Here is a 20133-nt window from a genome sequence, read left to right on the forward strand (position 1 = left end):
GCATAGGCCACACTAGCAACTGCTTTTAACACTGCAGAACAGTATAAGAATAGAACATCCTTTTCTCTCTCATTACTTAAACTGTGAACAACCTTTGGCCTCATTCTAAGAGTCAAAAGAAATATTTTCCTCTGCAAAGGTACCATTGGCCATCATATCCAACAAAATTCATGCTGTTCATCAAAGGATACTTCCCCTGGTGAAAGACATGAGCAAAGTCTGTTGTAGGAAGCCTTTTGTTCATTTCCCAGCCACCCAGACCCCGAAATAATCACACAGAAACTAAATTAAATCACTGTTTGGCCTATTAGCTATAGCTTCTTATTGGCTAGCTCCTACTTATTAATTTAATCCATCTCCATTAATCTGTGTGTCACCACGTGCCTGTGACTTACCAGCTAAAGTTCTAGCATCTGTCTCTAGCTGGGCTACATGGCTTCTCTCTGACTCTGCCTTCTTTCTCCCAGCATTCAGTTTAGTTTTCCCCACCTACCTAAGTTCTGCCCTATCAACAGGCCAAGGCAGTTTCTTTATTTACCAATTGTATTCACAGCATACAAAGGGAAATCCCATATTACCTCTTCTTTTCTGTTTAAATAAAAAGGAAGGTTTTAATGTTAGCATAGTAAAACTACATATAAAAAAGCAGGCAAGAATTATAGCTACAATATTTATATCTACTTTATCTCTTATCATAACTAAGGAAAACTATAAATTCTTCAACTCCACCAAAGATTCCAGAAGGATATAATATTACCTAAGAAAACAGGAAGTGCATTGTAAACTACTTCCAGAACTCTAGAATTGACAGAGACTTCTTGCTACCTGGACATTATACTGGATTTCTTTTGAATTTATTGGAAAGGTAAAAAGAGAAGGTGGAAGCTAAAAGAATGACTGTAATTTGCATAACTCTCCTATTCTATTCTTTTCTGATGCATTGCTCTACAGCTAAGAAGGAACTAGAAACACTAGTAAACAATTGGAACTCCTTGGATTTGTGAACTAGATCATTCTAGTTGAAGCCATATAAATCCTTTCTTTAGCAGGTGAAATCCTTACCATGATGTCATTTCCCTTACCTGTGTCCTGAGTTTTGTTAGTAATCCTTCCATGCCGATGAGACATGCCAGTGTACATTTTTCCTTTGTAATGGAATGGTCACAACTCTCTTCTGTCCACTTTACACTGGTAGGAGCACTGTTCTGCACTCACCCTGCCCACACACCCTCTCCATTTGTCCTGGTCAGGGTCTCTCCTGCTGTGAAGAGACACCATGACCACAGCAACTTTCAGAAAGGAAGAAAACATTTAATTGGAGCTGACTTTCAGTCTCAGAGGTTTAGTCCATTATTGTCATGGTGAGGCTGCTTGCAGGCAGGCATGGTGCTGGAAAAGGAGTTGAAAGTTCTACATCTTGATCCGCAGGCAGCAGAAGGAGACTGTGTCTCACATTGGGCAGAACTTGAGCATATGAGACTTCAAAGCCTCTCCCCACAGTGACAGGCTTCCTCCAATAAGACCGCATCTACTCCAACCAGGCCACACCTTCTAATAGTGTCACTCTCTATAGGCCAAGTACTCAAACACAGGAGCCTACAGAGGCCAAGCCTATTCAAACCATCACACCATTCCTTACACATTTATTTTCACTTATCTTTTGTCAGCTCAAATTCATAGTGAGAAATTCGTTTGCCCAGAGGATCATGAGCATGGGTGACCACTAAGACCCTCCATGCTTGTTTTTATTGTAAAGCGACATCCTTTCTGTGAATGACAGCTGACTTACCCCTTACCCTGTCCCTTCTCCACAGCTCTTTGATTGCCTTTCACGCTTGTGTTGGGGCATTGAACATCATTCTGAAGAAACCTGATTTCAGTATGGAAATTGGTCCTTAACAATTACTTGCTCTCAGCTCACAAGTTTTAAGAATTCTTCTTATACTCTAGTAGTATGGCCATTAATAATTTTGCATATATTTTCTAGCATATCATATACTTTAGAAATATGCACATGTCCTTCTCTTTTCTTTCATTTTTTTTCCTTTTTGTTAGATGAGTTTTCCAGTTTTGTCTGAAGGTTGTCTCTCCTGCCTCACATATTTCCTCCCAAAGATCTTTTCTATATTTGCATGCTACCAAGAACAAAAGGCAAAACCACCTCAATGTCTTCACATCAGACTTGGGGCACAATGTACAAACAGATATGTTTTCTAACAAATGGCATAAAAATGGATGCACTTCCTGTCCTCTGGTATGGTTTTACTCTCTACCATTTCCTGTTTCCATGTGAATAGTACGGTTCAGGTGAGTGTCTAAAGTCGATGCATTAAAGGTTTGGTCCTCAGGGTGATGTTATCAGAGGGCGGTAGAGTCTTTAGGAGGTGGAGCCTTGTGGGAAGTATTTGGGTGATCAGGAGCAATTCCTTAAAGGAGACTGTGAAACCTTGGTCTGCCGGTTTGCTTCTGCTCCACGAATCACAGTATCATTGGTGCGCTAGACCTCAAAACTCTTCTTACAGAATGTTACTATCAGTAGGATCCCCAAGCTATGTGATACCCAGTCTCGAAATAGAACCTCTGAAACAATAAGCTAAATCAACCCTTTGCCCTTATAGCTTAATTGCCTCAAGCATTTCATTATAGTAACATACAGCTGACTAATTCAGCTGCCATTGTTGGAAGCTAATGAGATTGGGTTTCTGCCACTGGCAAATAGTTTTGTTGTCCTTTTGTTTTCTTGGTTTTAAGTTGTTCATTCAGAAAACTATTCTGTAAGACTTTCTTACTCTTCCATCTTAACATAAATATTCCTAAAATTTGGGTCTTAAGTGATTCAAGAATTCAGTTTGAGCTCAGTGGTCTCCTCCGTGTCAAGCCCAGTAGTGCTCACTCTTGCGCTGATGTTGTATTAACCCCCCTCAGACCTTGGAAACTCTTCTCTTCCTGCATCTTATTGTGAGGCTGTGGCAGGGAGACAAAGAAGGTAACGGGTGGTCATACATTCCAGACAAACACTGCCAACTCAAGAGAGGAGACATTGTTTCCATTGCCACCTTCTCTTACAGGAGGAATTTGATCGCATACCAGTTCTTTCCATCTATGTGGACACTACAAGTGCGAAGAAAGTTACCCTTATTTCCATGGATAAGCCTGTAGTTCCCTTCTTCGTTATTATTTTATCACAGAGGTCATAAAACCACCTTGAAAAACAGCCAGGTGCTTGTTCACTGAATGGCACAAATTCAATGATTTAAAAATATCCCCTTAATTTATTAGTAACCTATAAAAAAATCCCCTAATGAAAAGATTAAGCAACTGATGCCTAAAAGAAGTGGGGACGTGATGAAGAATAAAGCCCAGGAAGCCAGTGAGTTGTTCTGGGTCTATTTGCAACAGTGTTTGCACTGAAGAGAGGGTTACAGAGAAGCAAAGCCACATGGAAGGATCCCTGTCTTTAGTTCTCTCCTGGAGACAGCCAAGCCAGGCGTGAACAGCTGAACACACAGAGCTGGGAAACTCTCATGTGCTTCACCTTGCAGTACATCAAAGTCATAAAGGACATTAAATAAATGTTCCCCTAGTTCTGAAAACAGAGCCGAGGACTGACTTATGACAGTAACCAAGAGGAAACAGGCAAGAAACTCCATGCCCCCTTGTGAAACCCAATAGCCTTATCATTGGACTGAGGGTGACTCAAGAGTACAGTAGCCACACTGTTCTTATGACTGAATCGTCATAGATCTCTTCAGAATTCATAAACCCCTAAAGGCTCTGGTCGCTCCGCTTCACCCTGACCTCTCAGGACTCGGTGTCACTATTTCTTGCTTCAGACTTTCCACCTCAGGAAAATCGTAATGAACACTTGACAGGACCGCTCTCCTTACCTTTGCTCTCCATTTCTTGCAAAGCAGTGTGATGCACGCCTTTAATCCCAGCTTTCAGGAGGCAGAGACAGGGGAATATCTGTGAGTTAGAGGCCAGCCTGGTGTATATAGTTCTAGGACAGCCAGGTCTACACAGTGAAATCCTATCTGAAACAAAAATAATAAGTACGCTTCTTTTCTATAGTCAAAGCTCTCCTTAGTCAAGGTAAAGGGACTTTAAACAGTTAGCACTCTGCCTATGGTATGGAAGAGTTTGAAGACACATTTCCCTGGAAAGCCTTTATGCAGGTAAGAGTCACATAATATGAGCCAAACAAGAACGTATAGAAAACTGCTTTACAAGGATACATATTTAAAAGCTAAATATAATTTATTTATAAATAGTATTTAAATACAGAAATCAATTATATTTCCCAGGTCCCTTGTTTATTAGTGCATACACGCCAGAGAAGAAAGGAAACATATTATGCTTCTGCCATTTGACAGTAAAACAAGGTTGGGTCGAGTCAGATGTCTTAGCAGAGACACAGTGTCAGGCCACCTACAAAGTGCAGGCACGGGTTACGTTTCTTATTTGTGGGAACGTATGAAAAATTTCTCCAAATATACTTATTCCCATTGCCCATGCTATAAGACTGCCACAAATTCAGTCATATGATTTTAGGTTGACTTAAGTTTGTTCTTTAATTGCCATGAGTTCTGCTTTAAAAAAAATTGATGAATAAACAATATCTAAAATTTAACCCCCTCTTATTTCCCCTGTGAATTCTCTCCCAGGATTAATTTGTTCCACCTATGCATCACCAAATATAGTCTAATGTGGTGAATGGTTCTTTTTATTATTATTATTTACTGTTATCTGTAGTATCCCCGGCCACACATAGCATGGCAGATTTGAATTTGGGAGATGTGTAAACACTAGCAATATGTGTCTTTTAGAGTGAATGCCAATGTAGACACTGATACTCTGTAGCCTGGAGGGTTTTAGCCAAGGTTGACTTCTTCCTCTGTCCCCAGTAGCACCAGCTCAGTGGTTTCCATGAAGCACAGTAAAGGAGGCTCTGAAAGACTTGAGAGAGACACCTGTTGTCCACACGGGAGCAGCAGGAGGCTGTCGTGTGGAATGGAGGTGGTTGTGTTGGCGCACGTGCACACACTTCTCTCCAAATGCCTTCAGCCCACAGCCACATTCCTCTTCTCATTCTGTTCACACACCTCGGAGAATTAAAAAGAAAAAACAAAAGTTTCCCATGTCTTCACAGTTCTTATTCCTGGCCTTATAATTTTGATAATGTTAAAAGAAAAAGGTCACGCTGATTCTTTTCGTGGGAGAGGGAAATCTGTCAGTAAAGGACTAGCAAAGATGCATAGCCATCACCGGGCTCAGCCTGGCCAAGGAGGCTGACTGCCCTCTCCAGCTTCAAGGGTTGGTAAGTCCAGGATGGGGAGCAGCTAGAAGCTCAGAGTGTGTGCTGTTCCCTTTAGACTGCCAAAGAAAACTCATGAGTGCAGGTTCAGCCATCTCTTTTAATCTGGAGTTAAGAAGAAATATCCTGTCCCCACCAGATCTCTGCGCAGAAGGTAAATGTCAACAAACAACTCCGAGAACAGAGGAAAGACTGAGGTCTCACAAGGCATAAACACAGTCCTTCCTTAGAGAAATATAAACGTAAGCTCTTGTACAGGGCTGGGGCTGGATTCTGCTCTGCTCAGTTTGACCTTGAACCTGAACTCTCAACAGAAAAGTCATCAAGTGTCTGTCTGAACAGGGCTAAAGCTCCATTCCTTCATCTTTCTAGTGTATCTTTTAATATTTATGAAGAACACAGAACCACTCTCAGTAACTCAGAAGGGCCATAAAGACCACTGGTTGAATTCATGGGAAAAATGCATAAATAAACAAAATGTAGACTCTTTTTTTTTAAGAAATAGGAAAATAGGTTGTGTTACAAAATGACGTCTGCAGTGTGAGTGCCACATCTGGCTCAGCTGCTCCCGGAGTCTCCCCACAGATATGAAGAGTCCCTAATGCAGGTTTGCAAACCACAGCTTGTCACAAAGACTAGCATGAACTCATCCTACTGATGGGCATCCATGACACTTTGGTTTGCTTATTGGCAACATCTGGTGGCACATCCTACACTACCAGAAAAGGCAGAAACCAAGATGACAAGAGCCAGACCCAGCACCTATTACTTCTTTTCGTGCTTCTTGGTCAGCTCGCACCCTCCCAGCTGGCTTCTGGCCCGGCTGTCACCGGGTCTGCCTTCCCTCCGCAGGCTCTCCTGGGAGACTTGCTGCATGGCTCGCAGAATGGCGTTCTGTACAATCTGCTTGCTGGCATTCTGAAGCTTCACCTCCTCTGGCTCAGTCCCAGGCTTCTCACCTAGGAAAAGGCATGAAAAGGAAGAGAGAAGTTAACTTCAGGAGCTGTGACTCTGGAGGGGTAGGGGAGCCCTCATAACAGAAGCTGTTATTGTACCCCTCCATTGATTTGCCCTGCAATGCACCCCAGTTAATGTTCTCGTCATCCTAGAATGCCCAACTGCTAGAGGTGGTCACAAGACAGCCCTGGATATTGAAGTCCTCTGAGAAGTCTGTTAGTAAGGGACATAGCCACACCTCAAGTGTTCATCCCTAAAGACATGTACATGAGAGCAACACTAAATGGACTAAGCAGGAATCATATATATATCATACATGCCGCACATGATTGTATATATATTACATATAATCAAAGGCAAAGGGGCCATGAAGTTGAGAGTGAGGGTAGAGGGACATGAGAATGGAAGGGAACAGGAGGAATGAATATGATGTGTAGCACAATTAATAAAAACCCAGAGACAGATATTGGGGTCAACCTGAAGGTCAGAGAAGCAAAACAGCCTGTCACTGGCTCTTATCTCTTCCTCAACCCAACATGGCGATCCTGCCTTCAGGAATCTCAGAATGAGACTGTGAGTGACAGCTGTCTCCTCCCATCTTACATTCCTCTCTAGGGCTGGCATTAAAGGCGCGCACCACTACCACCAGTTTCTATGGCAAACTACTGTGGCTACTGGGATTAAAGGCATGTGTCACCACTGCCTGGTATGTAGGGCTGACCAGGACAGCTGTTTTACTCTCTGATTTTCAGGCAAGCTTTATTTATTAAAATACAAATGAAATATCACGACAATGATGTAAAGTATGGACATATAAGAAATTTTCAAGAAAATAATTTAAAAAGAAAAAAGAGACAACAGGGAACTGCTAGTAGAAGAATGTTTTTATTGTTGTTGCTGCTTCTTTTATTTTTTGAGAGTTTCATATAGTTACAGTATTTTCCCTTTTTCCATTCTTCCCTCCCAAATCTCCCATATATCCCTCCTTTCTGTTCAAAGTCATGGCCTCTTCATTAATTGTTGTTATATACAAATATGTATATATTCCTAAATATAACCCACTCAGTCTATTTCATGTAACATGAGGGGCTAGCTTGTTGGGGTATCTGTTCCGCCCAGTACCCCACAGTCGGCAAGTCCCAGAGAAAATCAATCACACAGAGATCTCTATAAGTTATAAAGCTGATTGGCCCATTAGGTCAGGCTTCTTATTAGTCCTTGTAACTTATATTAATCCATTATCGTTATCTATGTTAGCCACACGGCTCAGTACCTTTCTCAGCATGGCAGCTCACATGTTGCCTCTTTGGTGATCTGGGCAGAACTACGGAGGGAGCTTCCTGTGTCCCAGAATGCTCCCAGTCTCTTTGTTCCACCTCTACTTCCTGTCTGGCTTTCCCGCCTATACTGCCTGCCTGGCCAATCAGCGTTTTATTAAAATATGATTGACAGAATATAGACAATTCTCCCACACCAATTTCATGTTACTTATATGTGTGTTTCTGGTCTGGTTAAAAAAAAAAGTCAGAAACCACACCCAGAAAATTTCACCAACAATGCTGCCTAAACCTGGGCTGAACAAGGACAACAGCGGTAGACATAATAGGCCAGGAGGCCTCACCACTACACAAAGCACTACAGGCAACTAAGGAATGCTGGGTGCAGTACAAACAGTCTCCCCAGGGAAGAGCACACCAACTGTTATCCAATAGCGAATGGTCAGCCTAGGAAAATGCGTTCTAAGGTACTTCAGGGCCTCATTCAAAGCCTCCTGCCCCACACAGCCATGTGATCTTGTGCAAGACCCTTAACCTTTCAACATTCACTTGCACATCTGTGCAATGGCTGGCAACACCCATTAAAGAAGATTGGTATGGGGCAAAGTGATGTAACATCCAGTCAGAACTCTGAGCAGACTCTGGTACCAGGTAAGCATCTAGGGAAAGCCTGTCATGGTCTATTAGTGAGGGGGCAGACTATGTTGTGGGAACAGAAAGACGGAAACATGAGACTGCCCCATGGACAAGGATACTTGTATTCTCCCCTGTAGCACTACAGATAGACCCCAGTGTGTCTGTGGTTTGTGCCTCCGGGTTATCTGAGGACTTCCCTTCCTCCTGTGTCATTATCCTGATGTTCGGTACAATACAACCTTAGCCTGCACGAGGGACACCAAATAAGCACCATCCGGACTGGAGTTGTAAGGAAACAAAAGACAGGATGGAGAGAGAGAGCAATCAGTTTCTCTTTGAAGACTTGTTAAAGAAGCTAGGCATAGCAGTGCACCCTTGTAATCCTCATGTTACATAAAGGCAAGGGGGTCATGAGTTCAAGGTCATCCTCGGCTGTAAAGTGAATCTTAAATGAGAAAGGGAACCGTCTAAATTGAGCACTGACCTAATATTTAAGCTAAATTATCATGTCTTCACTCAGTCATTACAAATATAAATGGATTAATAAGTCAAAGTTGGTGTGTGCCATAGTCTATGGGGCCCCTCAATAGCCAGGTTGACATGGCTGATGCCCTCTGTGAGCTAGCCTCTCATTGTCCTCATGACCTCTTCGTCTTGGGTCATGAATATTCACTTGCATAGGAGATGAGGAACAAAGTCACTTGTAAGGAAGGCACAAAGGAAGAGACATGACCAAGAGCACTTAAGAGACCACTGAAGAAAAAGAAATGCGGCATACTTGTGCATCGGACATTTGGGTGCATCCCCTCCCTCTCCCCTAAGCTATAAAGAAAGGACAGAGCAGTGACTGTAGGGACAGGAGTCCCATAGGCGACTTCTAAGATGAGCCTCCTAGCTCCAGCCATTGCATTATCTGGGTTATCCTTTGCCAAGAGAGTGTCAGCTCTCATCGGCTGCTACCAGCCAACAACCTCTCCAGTAATTCTATGCTCTCCCCAGTTCCATGATTGGTGTAGGAGAGTCTTCTTTCTATGTGTTGCTTTCATTGGTTGAATAAAGAAAACTGCCTTTGCCTTTTGATAGGGCAAAACTTAGATAGGCGGAGTAGACAGAACAGAATGCTGGGAGAAAGGAGGCAGAGACAAAGAGCCGCCTGCCATGAAGCTGCCAGGTCAGACATGCTGAATCTTTCCCGGTAAGCCACGAGCTCATGGTGACATACAGATTATTAGAAATGGGTTGAATCAAGATGTGAGAGTTAGCCAATAAGAGGCTAGAACTAATGAGCCAGGCAGTGTTTAAATGAATACAATTTGTGTGTTGTTATTTCGCGGTTCAGCTAGCCAGGCGGTGGGAACGCCACTCGTTCCTTCTTACTACACAAGTGCTCACTCAAGTCTCTGCTTCTCTGTGACTTGTCTTGTTTCCTGATTTTACAGGCTTCTCACAGGCATCCTGTATCAAGAGTTCTAATAGGTCTTAATAATAAGCCCTGAGTCAGATATAGGGGAAATGCTGAGAGATCAGAGAGATGGAAGAGCAAAACCACAGCCACCTTACCTACTCAACTTCCCAGCCAAAAGGAGAGTGAGTTCCTGTCTCCTCCCACCCTATCACTTCCTCTCTCTGCCCAGCCATATCACTTCCTGTCTATAATGGTTGTTCTGATTCTTTAAGAGACAAGCCATGCCCACTCCCTCCCCCATCCGCTGAGGCAAGTTGATCTTCAGCTTCCAGCCTGAGTTCTCTCTCTTTTCCAGCTCCCTCTTGGGGGGGGGGGGCAGCTTCCGTCTCTCTCTCTCTCTCCCCTCTCTCTCCCCCTCTCTTTCTCTGCTCTCTGCTCTTCTCCCCTTCTCCCCTCCCTTCCACAACCAGTAAATAAATATCCAACTTCACTCTGCATGGTGTGCCTATCCGTTTATCTCTCGCCCACCAACAGCCACATGGCTTGCTGCTTCCGGGGACCAGCCACTTTCAGAGACCTGCCGTGTGGTCTCGTGCACCATCCTTGACTGGGACTGGCTGCTTTCGGGATCCCGCAGCAAGCTGCTCGGGGATCTGCAGCTTTTTCCATGTACAATGGAAATGTAATTTTTCCATTACACTGTCTGTCTGTATAGACCTCCAGGTCTGCCTCTATGGTTGGCTAGTGGCTAACTGCCCTCTGATCTTCAGGCCAGCTTTATTTGTACAAACAAGATATCACCACAGTATCCCAGCTCCCTGGCCCTTATATCTTAAGCTGAAATTTTTAGGAGAGAGTGTTAGACCTAGCGCATCACCACCAACCACAGAAAGGTAGGGTCAATTGTTATCAAGGGTTGTCTGTCTGCCATTTTTGCCGATCCATTCATCTGTGGCTAGGGAAGTCAAACCCACAGGTAGGAAAACAGCTCCTTGAAAGAAGAAATCACTCAGGCCCTTGAGATGTAGGCAGAACATGTGTTCTTTGTCCAACATAGTACTGATGTCTAAGCCAAGAATTCATTTACAGAAACATAGTGTTGGAGAAAATCCTGGTGGAGATGCAGCTTCTCCCACAAGTTTAAAGTGAAGATGTGTAGTACAACCTGACAGAAGGCAGAGGCAGCCCCAGAAATGCCTGGAGCCTTGCCATTTCCTCACAGGCATTTAACTTGCTGTAATGTAATGTTCACCTACGCATTTTAGGTGGCCTCCTGCCTGGTTTTTAATGACGCGAACGTCCTCTGGGCTAACTAGCATATTATTGTCAATACCTGTTCCACAAAAGATGACGAATTGATTTAATTAGCTCTAAAGTAAAAACACCCAAAGCAAAGTCAAGAATGCGATACAGTTAAATTGGTCTTCAGTATCTTCCTGTGGAAAATTGTTAGTCCCTCCCCCTGCCCGAGCACCCAGAATGCCTTGCTTTCCAGGGTCCATCAGGCCTAACCTGTGGATGTCCAGCATTCCAGAAGTCTGCTGCTCCCTGCCATCCCTGTCAGAGCTTCCTCCTCAGTGCGTGTCTCACCCCTCTGGAGCTCAAATTCTAATTGTTCTTAATAACTAAAACCCAGAGTCAGATATTAGAGGATCAGATAAGCAGAGAGGCCAACCCCTAGAGAGACCTTTTACCTCTACCAATGCTCAGACCAAAATGGACAATCCTATCCACAGGCTGCAGCTGTCTCCACCAAACCTCAGACAGCAATGAGCTCTCACCTCCTCCTGCCTTACATTCCTCTCTTGCCCAGTCATGTCTCTCCTGTCTCTACCTCCCTAGTGCTGAGATTAAAGGAGTGGGATCCCAAGTCCTGGGATCACCTTTGTCAGAATTCTGTTTTAGATAGGTTCACTTTTGTGTGGCCGAGGGTAGCCTTGAACTAACAGAGATCCCTCTGCCTGTGTCCCCTGAGTCCTAGGATTTAAGGTGTGAGTCACCACTCCCTGGCCTCTAGTGGCTTAGCTCTGTACTCTGATCTTCAGACAAGCTTTATTTGTTAAAAACATAAACAAAATATCACTATATACACCCTGGTGGAAAGTATCTAAAGAATTTAATTGACACGTGGCTCACGGTTGCTGTCTAGATGGGATTGGGAGTTTCCCTGAGGCCCTGATGATTGGATACGGGTATTTCCCCTCACCTAGATGGGTCATGCCTGGTAGACCAGCTGTGGACTGGCACTAGGGCCTGGGTTGCCATAGTCCAGGAACAGGAACTTGACATTTCTTCCCATGAATGTGGTCAAATGGTCTAGATGCTGAGATGTGAAATGTTGTTTGCATCCCAGAATTCACTTGTTAAAGGTGAACTTGAGATATCTTGAACCTCTCTCTCTCTGTCTCTCTCTCTCTCTGTCTCTCTCTCTCTCTCTCTCACACACACATACATACACACACACACACACACACACACACACACACACTTGAGAGTTATAAAATGTTAGTAAACTTGCTGACCCTTGCTGCCCTCCAGACCCCAGCTTTTAACTCTTCATCAGCTCTTTATTTCTTTTTCATCCCAATTCCCCCACCCCAGGACCCTGTCAAGAACCCTTTTTTAGCTGGTCCTGCTCAGCTAATAATTGGTATTAATCTTTATGGATAACTTAAAATTATGCATCTAACAACTATGGGAAGATACAAATTCGCATCAGTCCTTAACTCCAGAAACCTAAATGCTGTTTACCTCTGTTAAGTTCACCTTATCATATTCTCCTGCAGTGGGGTTGATATGGGGTCGCGTTGCCATGCAGTTTAGAGACAGGATCTGAACGGTGACTTTATCTGCATCACACAGAGAGTGACAGAGGCTGTGGCACCAACAGTACCTCTAAGCTCTCATCACTGTCTGATGGGTCACCAAATCTGCCAGGGGTCACCAAATCTGCCGGGGGTCACCAAATCTGCCAGGGGGGGTCACCAAATCTGCCGGGGGTCACCAAATATACCAGGGGGTTACCAAATCTGCCAGAGGGTCACCAAATCTGCCAGAGGGTCACCAAATCTGCCAGGGGTCACCAAATCTGCCAGGGGTCACCAAATCTGCCAGGGGTCACCAAATCTGCCAGGGGTCACCAAATCTGCCGGAGGTCACCAAAACTGCCGGGGGTCACCAAATCTGCCAGGGGGTCACCAAATCTGCCAGGGGTAAATGTTCTCTTCAGGACAGCAGAGGGCCCGCCACCTCTGTCCCCATGTGCTCTCAATATATCAAGTTGCCGGGGGCAACCAGCCAGGCATTTTTTTTGTCGTTTGATATTATAAGGACAGTGTTGTCATTCATCAATGACCAGAATATGAGACACAGAGGAGGAGAATTCATTATGGTCCCTTTAATAATGGAAAGCACAGTCTTTTCTCTGCTCTGTGCACACAGGAATTTTTCATGAAGGACCAGATGTTAAGTCTCACCCATCTGTGCCCATGGCTAATGAAGCTCTGCTGCCTGCCCCGCTTTGGAACTGAGAATGGTAAAGCTCCAGCCCCTGCTTTTCTAGCTTGATGCTAACCTCCCTAATCCACGCTTTCCCCACACACACCATAACCACATCAGGACAGTTTAGAGTCTCCAAAAGTAGTTTTGATGACATAGTATCGTCAGCAAGGGAAGAACACTTCTGATCATATTTAAGCGGTATCCTGGTATTATAACTCTCACACCTACCGAATCATGTGTGGGGCAGCAAGAAGGCCCAGTGACTCTGCCTGCAGTGGCCAGGAATATTATTTCTGTCGGATCCGGCCCTAGGGGTCCTTGTGTTCCAGAGGAGGGGATGTGGATTGAGGAGAGGAATATACAAGAGACAACAGAGAGAATCAGTGGGGTGTCCAGTGAATACTGTATTCCAGCCTCAAGTTCATTATTCAAAGTTGTCATATACCCCAGTCACAAGTGGGCAGCAAAGGACTTCTTTACCATGACAAAGAACAAACAAAGCAATTTCCTCCTCACCTCTCCAAACATCAAACCACACCCTTGGTCAAAACATCCTTTTGTCCTGTAAACACTCCTTAGGTCAAGCATCCTATCCCATGACCTTGAAGGAGCAAGAAGAGGTCTGAGCTCTCTGACCTTCAGTCAAAGTGGAACAGATTCATTCTGAGGACCCCAACATACGTCAGGGTGTGGCTACACTCACAAACTACATGGAGCTCGTTAAAATTTCCTACAGAACAAAATAAGAAGAATTGCAAAGACTTTTTAATGAATATATTCTTTGATGATTTCACACACGTATGTAATATCGTCTGGTTACTTTGCCGCCCCCCCCCCCCGTCCCTCCTCTAACCCACACAAGACCATCTCCTCCTACCAAATCTCCACCCTTTGTTCCTGTCTTCTTTGGTATTTTTGTTTTCACTTTGTTACCAGCTGGGCTTAACCAGTGTCGCCAGAGCCCTGTGAGCTGCCAGGAGTGTGGCACTCTCCTCTGGAGCAAGGGTTACATGGTGGTTACACCACAGAAGACAATGAATTAGCTTTTCTCCCCCTGTAGCCCCGGCCTGCCATCAGTTCCCCTATGTGGAAGCCCCTTCCCCGTCTATGACTGGATATTTAGAGGCTCAGTCTGAGAACCACAGAGATAGTTACGGAACACCTCTGTGCAGGGCACCACTCCGTGGACCAGAGTCCTGCGGGCTGAAGCATTTCTGTTTGTGCATTCATCCACAAAATAATTACAGGGCATTTTCGGTAGCATAAACACTAGCTTGGGGAGGTCAAAATATTGAACAGAACACGCATGAGCCCTGCCATTTTTTCCTCATATAATCTTACAGAAGAGTAGGGTTTAGACTGAGTAACTGAACAGGCTTAGAATTTTTGAGCTGAGGTACACACTGTGGCAGAGGAACAACCACAAAGGTGACTGATCCAGTCCGGGGTAAGAGCAATGGATTCCCAGAAAAGGAGCTTCTGTGTTAACAAGGCACTAATCAGTGAAAGTGTGAGAACAAGAAAGTGAAAGACCCCCCCCCCCATATGAGAAGACTCTCACTCAAGTCTCGGGATAACACGACCCTCCCAGTAACTCATGAGAGACCGTCCTTGCTGCAATCACACGAGGTTTAATCGACGGGAAGACGGGAACCATTGCAATGGGGCCGAGACTCATAACCCACACAGGGGAAGAGTTTGACCCCGAGTATCTGGGAGAAGGGAGAAGGGGTTTTTAAGGGAAGAAACCACAGCCCAATAATCCGAAGTGGGTAGGGAGGTCCAGTGACGAACACAAAGGGGCAACTCCCTGTTCCTCAAGGTTATTCAAGATTATAATCAGCTAGTTCCTGAAATACAGTATCCCAAAAATACCAATGATAATCACAAGGGGGGAAACTCCCTGTTTCAAGATTATTCTCAAGATTATAATCTAACTTTATCTTCAGCTAGTTCCTGAAACACTGAACTGGCTAATCCTGGATTTCTGATTCTTCCCTCCCTGCTTAGATTTTTGGCTCTATTTTTTTCCTGCTGGGGGGGGGGAGTCTGGATTTATCCAGGTCTTTCAAAAACAAGAAGAGATGAGGCCAGGAGGTCAGATTGGAAAGTCCCAGAGGTGTGCAAAAGTGAGGCTCACCGAGACGAGACGTGAGGAAACCTGAGTGTCTGGGAGGAGGAGACACAAGGTCCCACAGGAAAGGAGGCCAGCCCAAACAATTTGGACTCGAGATGCCTTTAAGAGGCTTTTGTGGCAAAGCAGCATAAAGTCAAATCTATACCACACATCATAGCTGGGGAAACCCAAGGGACCTGAGTCACTGGAAATCTGTAGGATCTAGAAAAGGCCTGGAAAGACAGATGGAATTTAGACTGCTAAGGGGAAAACAAACTGAGTCTTTCTTGGCCCCAGATGACAGGGTAGGCACGGGACTCACTAATAGCGCCAAGGAAGGCTTTTAGCTTGAGAGCTGCTAAATGATTTCAGCGCATAATTTAATTTCTACACTATTACTGGGGTGCAGTGCCCTAGGGAAGCCATGCAGCATAGTGTCAATATAACCTGGAAAGGAAACAGCAATTTTAATCTAGGAATCGGACTTGATTATTTCGGGCACAAAAGACCGAGGTAATTGGAGAAAAATCAATGAATGGAAGGGTCCAAGTTAGCAGCGACCAATGCCAGTTATAAAGCAGCCTACTCAGGAAAGCGCGGGAGCGTAGTTTCCAACCGTCTAGAAAAGCACCGTCCAGGAACAACCCAATAAATACATGCGCATCTGCTTCCTAAGAAACACAACAACAGGTCTGAGCCACCCAGAACTCTGACTAATTTACGATCCCCATAATTATCTCCAGGTAGATTTGATGTCTATATTAAATACACATTTAGAGCACAGAGGATGTTTTGTATAGTGAAACTGCTCCTATGTAATAATAGGCACATGTCATTGAAAGACCTGGATAAATCCAGACTCCCCCCTCCACAGCAGGAAAAAATAGAGCCAAAAATCTAAGCAGGGGGAGAAGAATCAGAAATCTAGGATTAGCCAGTTCAGTGACTCTGTTTCAGGAACTAACTGAAGATAAAGTTAGATTGTAATCCTAAGAATAATCTTGAGGAAGAGGGAGTTGACCCCTTGTGATCATCACTGGTACTTTTGGAATTTTCTATGATGCCCTCCCTACCCCCTTCGGATTACTGGGCTGTGGTTTCTTCCCTTAAAAACCCCTTCTTCCAGTTACTCGGGGTCGAACTCCTCCCCTGCGTTGATTATGAGTTTCGGCCCCAGTGCACTGGCTCCTGTCCTGTCAATAAACCTCGTGTGATTGCAGAAAGGACGGTCTCTTGTGAGTTCCTGGGAGGTCGTGTTATCCTGAGACTTGAGTGAGAGTCTCCCCTCACTGGGGGTCTTTCATCATAGTCTACTTGACCAAACCCACAGGGGCTCGCGCAGGGAAAGAGCCTTAAGGTGTCACAGACTTTAGATGTGTGATGTTCACAAGTCACTGTGTGAAGTGGAGTGTGGTAACTGTGGGAAGTTGTGCGTGAGCAGGGACAAAGGACACATGGAAAACCCGTGTCCTTTTAATTCTGTCGTGAACCTAAAATTGCTCCAAAAATAATAAATTCTTTAACTTTGTTATTTCTTAATATGTTGTGTGTATGATGAAGGGGCTTATGTGTGTGGATGCTGTTTTAGGTGGAGGTCAGAGGGTAACTTTGGGTGTCTGTCCTTCCTTCCACCATGTGAGGGAGGATATTATTGTCCTCCCCTGCATTCCCCAGGCAAGCTGTCCACCCTACTTCTCTTCCCTTCTAGAGATGTTATTTCTGTCTATTACAAATGTACCCTTGTCACATTTGGCTTTTAGGTGGATTCTAGGGATCAGAACTCCAGTCGTCAAACCTGCGGAGCAAGTACTTAATACACTGAACCATCTCCCCTGCCCTAAACACCAATGAATTCTTAGAAGAAAAGGGCACATCAAGTAACAATTGTAAAGCGGGGAGGTGATCAGACTAGGGAAACACAGAATGGAGGTGGGGTTTGAGGGGATGGGGAAAGTCAACAACCCGGTGGTGCACGCCTTTAATCCCAGCACTCAGGAGGCAGAGGCAGGCGGATCTCTGTGAGTTCGAGGCTAACCTGGTCTACAACAGCTAGTTCCAGTACAGGCTCCAAAGCTACAGAGAAACCCTGTCTCAAAAAACAAAAGAAAAAAGAAAAAAAAAAGAAAAGAAAAAGAAAAAATTGTGCAGTGGAAGAAGTTGGAGCACAGCAAATGTTCATGAAAATCTTATGTTGGAGATGCTTAAATATTGCATTTTTCTGAGAACGTGGAGAACAAGAAACTCAACCAAAAGTGGGTTGAATCCATAGAGCCCCAAAGCTGTTCTGCTGAGTACAGGACAGAATGGAGTTAGCAGTGATTTGGGTTCCTGCCTTTCACACCATCACTTCCAACCCCTACTTTCGGGTGGTCAGTAGGAGTTCTAGAATATTCCAGAATAGGAAATCAAGAGCAGTGGAGCTTGCGGGTCTTTGGGCGGAATAAATCTTCCCTCCCTTCTCCTAGGCCAGGTGCGCCCCCAGGTCCTCGCACAAACACAACCTCAAGCAAGGCCCAGCGGCCTGGCCCCAAAGGTGCGCGGTAGAGCGCGGGCCCCATTGGATGGAAAAAGCCAGGCATGGGGTGGCCTTGCTCCACTCTGGTGGAAACCAGGGCGGACCGCGGAAACCTCTGCTGCCCCCTGCAGGTCACTCATAGTCCTGCTGCAGCTTCGAAGACCCAGAGGTCGTAGGATTGAGCGGAGTGGTCCTGACCTCTGGACTCAGTGAGACAGGGGTGTTGGAGTTTTCTTTTATTAAACCCACTTAAACTGCTCCAAGGACCATGTTTGTCAGGCCATTTATTAAAAACGGACTTACAGTTCCTGTTTTGAGGTTAGAAGCAATCCAGAGGCTTCTTGCCCTCAGATTTGGAAAAAAAAATTATTTGTCTGCAATGCCAGAGATCTTAAATAGTTAACAAAATACTCTGTTCTCCTAGGTAAAATTAGCCAGATACTGGCCCTCCTCACTTACTAGGACAGTGGGAAGAATCAATGTGAGTAGAAATAGCACGAAGGGTTTTAAATGAACCCTTAAAACCACCTTCTCGTGCTGCCCCTCCCTAGAAAGCGCTGTGGCATTGCGGTAGTCAACATCTTCGGCTAAGGAAAGATTGAAGTTCCCGGAAACAGCCAGTACAGTGTTAACTAAATCAGCTCTCACAAGTCACTCGTGGTCGCTGGAGGCAGAAATCACATAGGAAGGAAGATAGCAGAGGAAGGTGTACACTGACCTATTTCCTTCTTCCCTGGAACAAAGAGGCTTCAGAACTTTGGAAATAATCCATTTGTAATATCAAAGTATCTCATGTATTCTCCTTTCACACCGATGAAAAGAAGCTATAATTTGGTCATGCGCCAATGAATTTGGATAGTAATAACCCATATTCATTTAAAAATATTCAGGTGAGGCCCGGCGGTGGTGGCACATGCCTTTAATCTCGGGAGGCAGAGACAGGTGGAACTCTATGAGTTCGAGACCAGCCTGGTCTGCAAGAGCTAATTCCAGGATAGTCTCCAAACCTACAGAGAAACCCTGTCTTGAAAAACCAAATATATATATTCAGGTGAAACCATGTTTCGTCTATGGACATTCATAGCACAAACATGGAGTGGTGGTTTGAATGAGAATAGCCTCCACGGGAGTATTTATTAGAAGACTTGGTTCACAATTGGTGGAACTGCTTGGGAAGAATGAGGAGATGTGACCTTGTTGGAGGAGGTGTATCTCTGGGGATAGGCAGGAGGCGTGGCCTTGTTGGAGGAGGTGTGTCTCTGGGGGTAGGCAGGAGGCGTGGCCTTGTTGGAGGAGGTGTGTCTCTGGGGATAGGCAGGAGGCGTGGCTTTGTTGGAGGAGGTGTGTCTCTGGGGATAGGCAGGAGGCGTGGCTTTGTTGGAGGAGGTGTGTCTCTGGGGATAGGCAGGAGGCGTGGCTTTGTTGGAGGAGGTGTGTCTCTGGGGATAGGCAGGAGGCGTGGCTTTGTTGGAGGAGGCGTGTCTCTGGGGATAGGCAGGAGGCGTGGCTTTGTTGGAGGAGGTGTGTCTCTGGGGGTAGGCAGGAGGCGTGGCTTTGTTGGAGGAGGTGTGTCTCTGGGGGTAGGCAGGAGGCGTGGCTTTGTTGGAGGAGGTGTGTCTCTGGAGGTAGGCAGGAGGTGTGGCTTTGTTGGAGGAGGTGTGTCTCTGGGGATAGGCAGGAGGCGTGGCTTTGTTGGAGGAGGTGTGTCTCTGGGGGTAGGCAGGAGGCGTGGCTTTGTTGGAGGAGGTGTGTCTCTGGAGGTAGGCAGGAGGTGTGGCTTTGTTGGAGGAGGTGTGTCTCTGGGGATAGGCAGGAGGCGTGGCCTTGCCGGAGGAGGCATGTCTCTGGGGGTAGACAGGCTTTGAGGTTTCAAAGGTCCACACCATTCCCAGTTAGCACATTTTCTGCCTCCTGCCTGTGAATCGGAGTGTAAGCTCTCAGTTGCTACTCTAGTGCCACGCCTGCCTACAACCGTCCTTCCTGTCATGATGAGGATAGACTAGAATCCTGTGGGACCACGAGCCTGCAGATCAAATGCTTTCTTTCTAAGTTGTCTTGGTCAAGGTGTCTCTTCACAACAATAGAAATTAATTAAGACATACAGCATTCTGTCCACTAGACAGTGTATGGGCTGCCTTGTGCCCTACCAATCCTGTCTGCTAAATAGTGCATAGCCTGCCTTGTGCCCTATGTGGCTGCCATCTGAAGCAACCTCAAGAAGCAGAAAAAATGTGAATTGATTCCTAGCGGTGACTTTGCAAACCCATTATGGGGTCGGGGGCAGGGCCACAATCCTAGGCTTCCACCAACTGGGTGTCATTTCCAGTCTCTCCCAAACAACTATGGCGTGGTAATTAAATGGCCAGTTCTTCAAAGTTTGTACATAATAGATACCTTCAGGGGTGGCTAGGA

The 20133-nt window shown here is 45.3% G+C and overlaps 1 protein-coding gene across 1 annotated transcript in view; it reads right to left on the reverse strand.

The window, feature by feature from the left end:
• Nucleotides 1-4291: 4291 nt before the first annotated feature.
• Akain1 (A-kinase anchor inhibitor 1) overlaps nt 4292-20133 on the reverse strand; it is a 56281-nt gene continuing 40439 nt past the window's right edge. The window contains exon 2 of the mRNA XM_048435665.3: nt 4292-6273. Coding sequence (XP_048291622.1) covers nt 6080-6273 — 194 coding nt within the window. The 3' untranslated portion in view covers nt 4292-6079. The remainder of the gene's footprint in view (nt 6274-20133) is intronic.

Source organism: Myodes glareolus, chromosome 27 (assembly GCF_982192425.1).
Source record: "Myodes glareolus chromosome 27, mMyoGla1.1, whole genome shotgun sequence".
Lineage (NCBI taxonomy): Eukaryota > Metazoa > Chordata > Mammalia > Rodentia > Cricetidae > Myodes > Myodes glareolus.